The sequence below is a fragment of the Littorina saxatilis genome, unplaced genomic scaffold, assembly GCF_037325665.1.
Source record: "Littorina saxatilis isolate snail1 unplaced genomic scaffold, US_GU_Lsax_2.0 scaffold_123, whole genome shotgun sequence".
Classification (NCBI taxonomy): domain Eukaryota; kingdom Metazoa; phylum Mollusca; class Gastropoda; order Littorinimorpha; family Littorinidae; genus Littorina; species Littorina saxatilis.
In genome coordinates this window covers 208,276-218,717 of record NW_027128161.1, presented here as the reverse complement: position 1 = coordinate 218,717, position 10,442 = coordinate 208,276, and the positions used below count along the sequence as shown (strand labels likewise).

Below are 10,442 nucleotides of genomic sequence, written 5' to 3'. Positions count from 1 at the left end.
TAGATATCATCTTCATTCAGATTAACTACAAAACCTAACTTGGTCCCATTGTTATTATCCCATTTTGGTTTTGTGTACTTGTTATCCTTTTCTCTACTTTTAGACAGCAAATCTTCTTTTTTTCACATCGTCTGCTAGGCAATCATTAGCGCGTACTTCATTATGTTTAAATAAATGCAAAACAACAGGACAGTGTACGTCAGAATACATTTCACAAAATTCTATCACAGAAAAATATTTAACTTTCGAGAACAGATCTTTTGACAGGATGGAATAATCAACAACGCTCTTATCCTTACATGTATAAACATCTTTATTATGGTAAGGTGATCCTTCTGGGGGAATATATATAAAGCACAGAAAAGGGTGTCACGGCCAGGTATTTTCTTATCTAACTTAAAAATAGCGCATTCTCACACATCTCTACATCCAAAAATCTATACCATATTTTCATCTCTTCTTTTATCTTATGTGACAGCTTTTTTTCTTCAAAAATAGTTATATTATTAGCAAACACTTCCCGTACTAAAACTAATACACCACCTGATTTTCTGCGAAATTTTCCTCTATTCTTATAGAATGCTATGTATCCTGGAATGTTAATCTCATCAACATCATCAAGTTTGCTCTCACTAAAACATATCATGTCATATTTGGCAATACATTTTACAAATTCAGGAAATTTTAGCTTTGAAGTGATTCCACAGACATTAAGCGCTAAGCAGGAGAGTATATCAGGATTATCCTCAATACTATATTCAGTACTAAAGGAATCTCCAATCTCACTATTAACATTGTATACATCTATTTCAACAGTAGATTTGTTACGTACATTCTCAACATCTAACGAGTCAAAATGAACATCAACATCTGACATTACAACAACATTATCCATTTCATGCGCATTGCCAACATCCAGAGAGTCATGCAAAATATAAACATCAGAAACATTTGCATACACATCAACAACATCAACATCATCAGTATCACCACAGTCCTTCACCACTCTGTCTTCACCTCCCTCTTTACCACCATCATCACCCCAGTCACTCACTCTATCTTCATCACCACAGTCATTCACTCTATTTTCACCTCTCTCAACACCACCATCTCCACCACAGTCATTCACTCTGTCTTCATCCCTCTCATCACCACCATCACCACCACAGTCATTCCTTCTATCTGCACCTCTCTCATCACCACCATCATCACCACAGTCATTCCCTCTATCTGCACCTCTCTTATCACCACCATCATCACCACAGTCATTCACTCTATCTTCACCTCTCTCATCACCACTATCATCACCACAGTCATTCCCTCTATCTTCACCTCTCTCATCACCACTATCATCACCACAGTCATTCCCTCTATCTTCACCTCTCTCATCACCACTATCATCACCACAGTCATTCACTCTATCTTCACCTCTCTCATCACCACCATCACCACCACAGTCATTCACTCTGTCTTCGCCTCTCTCATCACCACCACAGTCATTCACTCTGTCTGCACCTCTCTCATTACCACCATCACCACCATGTGCACAGTCATTCACTCTGTCTGCACCTATCTCATCACCACCATCATCACTACATTCATTCTCTCTGTCTTCACCTCTCTCATCACCACCACAGTCATTCACTCTGTCTGCACCTCTCTCATTACCACCATCACAGTCATTCACTCTGTCTTCCCCTCTCTTATCCCCATCATCACTATCACAGTCCTTCACCACTCTGTCTTCGCCTCTCTCATCACCACCATCACCACCACAGTTATTCACTCTGTCTTCACCTTCTCTTATCATCATCATCACCATCACAGTCCTTCACCACTCTGTCTTCACCTCCTTCTTCACCACCATCACAGTCATTCACTCTGTCTGCACCTCTCTCATTACCACCATCACCATCACAGTCATTCACTCTGTCTTCGCCTCTCTCATCACCACCATCGCCACCACAGTCATTCACTCTGACTTCACCTCTCTTATCACCACCATCACCATCACAGTCCTTTACAAATCTGTCTTCACCTTCCTCTTCACCACCATCACAGTCCTTCACCACTCTGTCTTCACCTCTCTTATCACCATCATCACCATCACAGTCCTTCACCACTATGTGTTCACCTCTCTTATCACCACCATCACCATCACAGTCCTTCACCACTCTGTCTTCACCTCTCTTATCACCATCATCACCATCACAGTCCTTCACCACTATGTGATCACCTCTCTTATCACCACCATCACCATCACAGTCCTTCACCACTGTCTTCACCTCTCTTATCACCATCATCAACATCACAGTCCTCCACCATTATGTTTTGACCTCCCTCCTCACCACCATCACCGTCACAGTCCTTTACCACTCGTCTTCACCTCCCTCTTCACCACCACCCCTATAGCTAATCACAATTATGTCTCCACCACCCTCAGCATTGCCATCACTGCCGGGACCACCAAAGTCTTTCCCAAAACCACCACCTCCTTTCTTCTCATAGTTCGCAGCACATGAGGGGGAGACGCTGAATCAATGCCCCCAGGGCACCGCTAACCTTCAGTCATGGCAGACCCCAGACCCCCATCTGCAGGTTCCTCAGCAAGGTGCGACAGGCCCAGGGCATGGTAGTCGACTTCGGTGACGCCCAGTTGGAATAAGTCATCAGGCGTGTCAATGACGACCGGTTTGGGACGGTCTGATGGATGAAGGCCAGGAGGTGACTTCTTCGCACAGAAGATCTTGCCGTCGATGGTCCAAGCGTTGTACGGGCCGAGTTTCTTGACAAAGCCCAACAGCCTGGCCCTCAGCGGGGTTATGTCATCGTTGATGAAGACATTCTTGTACTCCGGTTTGTCTTTGAGGGTTTTCTTGTTTTCCATCACTTCACTTCGCTTGCGGCGAGAAACAAATCTAACAAGTATGGGGCGAGACCCTTTCACTACTTTTCCTGCTCTGTGTGACACAGAAATGTCAGCCTCACTCACGTCCACACCTGCATCCTGAAAGACTTTGATGGCTTTCTCCTCCACCTCTTCCGCTGTCTCACCAACACTCTGCGGAATACCAAACACTCTGACACTCTCTCGCCTAGTGTACTGCTGTCTCACCAACACTCTGCGGAATACCAAACACTCTGACACTCTCTCGCCTAGTGTACTGCTGTCTCACCAACACTCTGCGGAATACCAAACACTCTGACACTCTCTCGCCCAGTGTACTGCTGTTTCACCAACACTCTGCGGAATACCAAACACTCTGACACTCTCTCGCCTAGTGTACCGCTGTCTCACCAACACTCTGCGGAATACCAAACACTCTGACACTCTCTTGCCTTGTGTACCGCTGTCTCACCAACACTCTGCGGAATACCAAACACTCTGACACTCTCTCGCCTTGTGTACCGCTGTCTCACCAACACTCTGCGGAATACCAACCACTCTGACACTCTCTCGCCTTGTGTACTGCTGTCTCACCAACACTCTGCGGAATACCAAACACTCTGACACTCTCTTGCCTTGTGTACTGCTGTCTCACCAACACTCTGCGGAATACCAAACACTCTGACACTCTCTCGCCTTGTGTACTGCTGTCTCACCAACACCCTGCGGAATACCAAACACTCTGACACTCTCTTGCCTTGTGTACCGCTGTCTCACCAACACTCTGCGGAATACCAAACACTCTGACACTCTCTCGCCTTGTGTACCGCTGTCTTACCAACACTCTGCGGAATACCAAACACTCTGACACTCTCTCGCCTTGTGTACTGCTGTCTCACCAACACTCTGCGGAATACCAAACACTCTCACACTCTCTCGCCTTGTGTACCGCTGTCTCACCAACACTCTGGGGAATACCAAACACTCTGACACTCTCTCGCCTAGTGTACTGCTGTCTCACCAACACTCTGCGGAATACCAAACACTCTGACACTCTCTCGCCTAGTGTACCGCTGTCTCACCGACACTCTGCGGAATACCAAACACTCTGAAACTCTCTCGCCTTGTGTACCGCTGTCTCACCAACACTTTGCGGAATACCAAACACTCTGACACTCTCTCGCCTAGTGTACCGCTGTCTCACCAACACTCTGCGGAATACCAAACACTCTGACACTCTCTCGCCTTGTGTACCGCTGTCTCACCAACACTCTGCGGAATACCAAACACTCTGACACTCTCTCGCCTAGTGTACCGCTGTCTCACCAACACTCTGCGGAATACCAAACACTCTGACACTCTCTCGCCTAGTGTACCGCTGTCTCACCGACACTCTGCGGAATACCAAACACTCTGACACTCTCTCGCCTAGTGTACCGCTGTCTCACCAACACTCTGTGGAATACCAAACACTCTGACACTCTCTCGCCTAGTGTACTGCTGAAGTCTGTCATTTTCGTAGGTTATTACACGCACAGCAGACAGCTCTGTTCTGATCTAAGGGAGACAATCGATTCCAAACGTTCTTCGATCCCTGTTATCACACCTCTCACCACCTCACTAACCACCACTGACATTGCTGTGACCATCATGGGTACCATCTTCACAATTGGATCGTTCGAGTCATCACCAGAAGACTTAAAAATAGCCAGAGCTTCGCTAACTTTTGAAATGATAGCGTCTTGAAAAGTTTCAGAGGAAAGACCACTCATGACTGACTGCAGTTGCGGTGAACCCATGCCACCACCTCCGACAGTCCCCTGACCCTCGCTCGTACTAGGAATCACCTCCTCCTCCTCTTCCTGAACTTTCTGTCTCTTTGACGACACACCGCTAGAAAAAGGCGATCTGAAAGGTGTAGTGAATGCAAGTCCCCTTCTTGCCTTCGACATGTTAGTTGTCACCGTGGTTCACATGTATCAATCACACACTTCGACCGGGCGAAAAACCACATGCTAGTGAAAAACCAACGTCACAATAGAGCCTAAAACTAGGCCACAGCTATAAACTGATTCACTGTAGCACAGCGCAGCGCAGTACGGACACAGCAGGTTAAAAGAGAGATTCACGTGCGCGTGCTTATACAGGTAACTGCAGGTAACTGCCGCTGTAGCTGTGTCAAACATGCAATGTCACTCATTGTATCGAAAAGAAAAGTCAGCAGCTTGCAATTCATACATTTTTAATTTTAAATGTGTCAAGCGCAAAGAGCATAATTGTAAAGTTATGATGTTGCGCTATATAAATGCTCATTTATTATTATTATTATTATTATTATTATTATTATACACAGGGTCTCAACATACCATATTGTTGTCGGGTAATAGAGCAAACCATTAGCAGTCGGCTTGTCGAAGAATACACCTCACATGATAGGCACTGAGACACACACCGGATGGGGGAGCCTTCTCTACTAACTTCTGAGAGAAGGTCGCATCACTCTCGATGCCGTGAACCTAATTAGGATCTTTTTCTTGTTTCTTTATTTCTGCCTCCCCAAAGTCCTTTTACTTTCCTTTTCTCACCCATAAAATTCTTCACTTATTACCCTTGTTAAGTGGTTCTTGTATAGAATATAGTCAATGTTTGTAGGGATTTTGGTCAAGCGGTGTGTAAGAGATGTTTAGTCCTTTGTGCTGGAAACTTGCATTCTCCCAGTAGGGTCATATATTGTACTACGTTGCAGGCCCCTGGAGCAATTTTTTGATTGGTGCTTTTGTGAACAGGAAACACTTAACAGGTGGCTCTATCCCATCTCCCCCCTTTCCCCTATCCCATCTCCCCCCTTTCCCTCGTCGCGATATAACCTTCGTGGTTGAAAACGACGTTAAACACCAAATAAAGAAAGAAAGCCACTTTTGCTGGAGCCCCACACACACACCTGTCAACAGTCCGCCATCTTGCTCTCCACACTGCCTTTCCATTCACTAGGAGGTCTAACCCTACGTCCAGGCGTACGGAGACCCGGCGGGACTGCTGGACCGAAACATGAAAACTGCCCTGGAAGATCACAGAATCATTAAACGTTTCGCTCCAACACCACAGACAGAAAACGGGCACTGTAGAGCATATCAGGAGGTGCACTCAACTGGTCCAGAGTCATTATCATATCTCCCCATACAGGCTCGTCGAGTCACCTTCAAATGACATTGACACTATGCACCCACACATATTATTTTTTTTATAGTGAAGTGCTAGCTTGGCTGTAGCGCCAGTCAGTCATTACATTTCAAGGAAAAGATATTGTAACCTTTTGCAATCCTGACATAGAACTGTGGTTATTTTTGTGTTTATTACTGTCGCAATGAAAAGGAAAAGACGTTTACACTCTAATTCAACGACTCGTAGAAACGCAAAGCAACAATGTCAAGAAGTTATACGTTCAGATGAGTTGTGGCGGGCAGGTAGCCAAGAAAACAACGCAGCTTAAAACAAACAAAACTCAGAGACACAGAGATACAGAGACAGACATAGATACATACAGACAGACAGACATGCTCACATTGTTTATATTTGGTAATGCCTGATAGTAATTATCTAAAAAAAATGAAATTAAATTCAATATTGCCTTGTTTTTACAACCAATATTTAAAAATTGAAACAATGTCATGTAATATACGCAATACAATACAATACAATACAATACAGACACCAAAAAAAGCAAAAGCATAACTGCAATCTTCTTCAAAGGGATAGTATCCACCGAAAAAGGTCTTCAGATCGCTTTCAAAGCATCACCGTAAGATTCTACGTTACAAATAATGCTACCGTCCATGGGGAATAACTTAACTTAGCAAATTCAAAAGTTTTGATAGCTAATTAATTGTCGTAACAGAATCCAAGAAAAGAGCACTCTTGTAATGGTTGGGTGATTTCCCTTGTCAAAAGTGTCAACAATGGCGTCTTCCTGCGATCATTTTAATCTGACAGGGTAAGTGTTACACTTTTCCAGCTTTAGTTAACATTGTCTGACAGGAAATAAAGCTTTCAACAGGACAGTCAGTATCAATGTACAAGTTGCTCTCAGCAGGACTGCAAATGAATCGATCGATGAGAGTCAAAAAGCCCTGTAGCACTCAAAAAGATTCGCCTTGACGAAGATGCTCGTACTTTAGGAGCAGTACTCAGTCAGATTATCTTCGACATATGTGTTGCCTGTTGGTGATCATTTCAAATATATGCCTCTAAAGTTGCGCTTTTACCTATAAGCTTATGCATTTGTTTCAAATTCCATTCATGTCACTGATCGAACACAGGGAACAGTAAACGACACTGCAGTGTACAGGGTGGTGACTAGCGTAAAAAACCAGGCCCAGCTACAACAAGACCTCCATCGCCTAGCCGAGTGGGAGAAGAACTGGGACATGCAGTTCCACCCTGCAAAGTGCAACACCCTGCCTGTTACGAGGAGCAGACGCCCACTACAGCCCTCTTACCAGCTCCACGGGCATACGCTGGAGACAGTGAAGGCGGTCAAGTACCTGGGTGTGACCATTCAGAGTGACCTGTGCTGGGACGACCACATCAACAACATCGTCAGCAAGGCAAACAAGACCCTGGGGTTCCTGCGGCGCAATCTGAAGATCTCATCAAGATCAGTGAAAGAGCAGGCGTACAAGGCCTTTGTCAGGCCTATCCTGGAGTACGCCTCGTCAGTATGGGACCCGCACACCCAGAAGAACATCGACAAGCTGGAGGCCGTCCAGAGACGAGCTGCCCGATTCGTCTGCAACCGCTACCACAACACGTCAAGTGTCAGCCGGATGCTGGACTCCCTTGGGTGGCAGTCTCTGGAGGAGCGCAGGAAGCTTGCCCGCCTATCGATGCTCTACAAGATCACGAACAGCATCGTCCACTGTCCGGGCATCAAGTCGAAGCTGGCCCCTTTACCACCACGCCAGCGAAGAGGCCATTGCCAGCAGTTCGGCCTCATCACCTGCCGCACTCAGTATCGGAGTGCCGCTTTTCTACCCAGCACAGTGAAGGACTGGAACTCTCTACCAGCAGCTGTCGTCGAGGCCCGCACTGTCGACACCTTTGTGTCGCGCGCCTCGCACTAAACCAGCAGCCACTGTGACTCATGTCCCCTCCCCCCCATACTCCCCAACCTGTGAAATGTAATGGACTTTTGGATGCTGGAAACGCTGCTTTATTGGACTTGCGCAACATCCCATCAAGTGCCGAAATAATCACTACTGTTGATTGTGGGCAGTAATGGAAAGACAAGACAAAGACAGAGTTCGAAGCAACTTGAAGCGCATTCATGTTTCAGACAAATAGAGAGCTCTGAAAATTATTATTATTATTATTATTGTGATCATTTTTATGCGCCTAATCTAGATATAGCCCTAGGCGCTTACATATTAATTTCTGCCGTTTGAAATGGAATTTTTTACAGACAGACAGACAAACAGACATTTTTTACACACAATATATAACGCATTCACATCGGCCAGTGAAGCTCAGTAGCCTATTAGGCGAGCATTCACCTTTCACGGCCTTTATTCCAAGTCAAACGGGTATTTGGTGGACATTTTTATCTATGCCTATACAATTTTGCCAGGAAAGACCCTTTTGTCAATCGTGGGATCTTTAACGTGCACACCCCAATGTAGTGTACACGAAGGGACCTCGGTTTTTCGTCTCATCCAAAAGAATTATGTCTTTTCTCATAATAGTAACCCAAAAGAGAAGAAATTATACTTATCCCTCTGAACAATGTCAAGGAAATCAGTGTCTTGTGCATTTGTTGTGTGTGTAGTGTGTTTGTGTGTGTGTGAGAGAGACTTGTATCACTGTGTGTGTGTGTCACTGTGTGCATGAGTGTGATTATGTGTGTGAGTGTGTGTGTGTGTGTATTATGCTTGTGATATATATATATATATATATATATATATATATATATATATATATTTGTATTTTTGTATACACGTGAAAAAAGAGTACAATTGTTGTGTGTGTGAACGTTGTGTGCCAGCTGTCAAAACTCAAGTGAGCTTTTCCTGATTATGATTGAAGTTTGCTACAAATAACTCATTAACTGTAAGGGAGATTGATTAATATATAGTGTATCCTTTTTAAGCATTTGTCTTTATTTTCAGGCTATGGAAGTTTTACGTTCAAAACAACAAGCGGCCAGGCTGCTCGTGCAAGAGAAAAGTGCACATCGAGGCAGGATAGGGAGAGGAATTGGCAGAGGTGTGAGCTGATGCAGAGGCAAGGACTGGTCCAAGTCTTCTCAAACTGAAATTGGTTTGCTGGGCAAGAAGGCTGATCCGAATAACAATTTGAAGGTAAGTGAGGACTAGTTATACTTATAATATTAATAGATACTTCCTCTGTGTGCAGGAGTTAAAAGAAAAAGACTTATGATGTCAGAGCCAAGGGTAATTTTGTGAATTCCAATAGAGTGCTATCACAGAAAATGAAGAAATTACATTCATCCAACTGAACAATGTCAAGAAAATCAGTGCGTGTTGTGTATTTGTTATGTGTGGGTGTGTGTGTGTTTTAGGAATGTAATGTGTGCAGAAAAAAAGTAAAATTGTGTGTAAGTGTGGGGGGGGGGGGTAATTAGTGGTCTTTGTGGCCAAAAAAACAATTTGAAGGTGAATCAGGACTATAGTTATAAGTACTTTCTCTCACTGCTTCCCCCCTCAACCCCCACCCCTCCTCCAAACTCAATCATTCGAGTAAGTACCTTTTTATTCTGCAAGATTTGTGAGGTCAAAGACTTTGTCACAGGGTATACTAAATAATGACTAACGGTGAGGTTTTTAGGTCTCAGTCACAAATTACATTACCGGTGCATTTTTTTTTAATTCTAGGGAATGTGTGTATTTCCTGGTTTCCAAAAATATGTTAAAAGACTGAAAATAATTAAGCTTCAGCATCCTGATTTTATCAAGATATTTTGTGCAGTTAAATTTCAGTACCCACAACCTTTTAGTGTCTCATAAAGGGAAATAAATGAACAGTCCTCACAATTGGGGTGCTGTACCGTGAACCCCCCCTTTTAAAAACCTTTACAATTCAAGATCTCCCCTATATTTAGACCTTGCTTTTCAGATTTTCTGGTCATAACCTATGCACATTCACCTATGCAAAGTTAGGGTTTGACTGTATAATGCAATGGTAAACTGGGCATTCATTCCAAGTTGCTAAAGCTGTGTAACTGACACTTTTGCTCGTCAGGAGCACTAGAACACATGTTCACACTTGTCAGTGTGTCAGAATGCTAAAAATCTGGAAAGCCAATCCCCACAGGTATATCCCATACCCCCTCCCCCACCCACCCCCACCTTTTACTCACACTTGCACTCCATTACATAGATGAATAGATTACAAACACTCTTCTGTAACTCTTTATTTTCACACTTTTTCTTGCGTTTGGTTCATTTTTTCAACCCTTTTCAAAGTTTGAATTAAGTGTCTTCACTGATGGGTGATTTTCTGTTTATGCTCCAGGACTTCAAGGCACTGGTGCTCGATGACA

The 10,442-nt window shown here is 44.1% G+C and overlaps 1 protein-coding gene across 1 annotated transcript; it reads left to right on the top strand.

Moving 5' to 3' along the window:
- Positions 1–898: 898 nt before the first annotated feature.
- LOC138956534 (uncharacterized) lies at positions 899–2,412 on the top strand. Its single transcript, XM_070327870.1, has 2 exons — positions 899–1,312; positions 2,266–2,412. Exons 1-2 carry the CDS (start codon positions 899–901, stop codon positions 2,410–2,412), a joined length of 561 nt encoding a protein of 186 aa, XP_070183971.1.
- Positions 2,413–10,442: the final 8,030 nt, after the last annotated feature.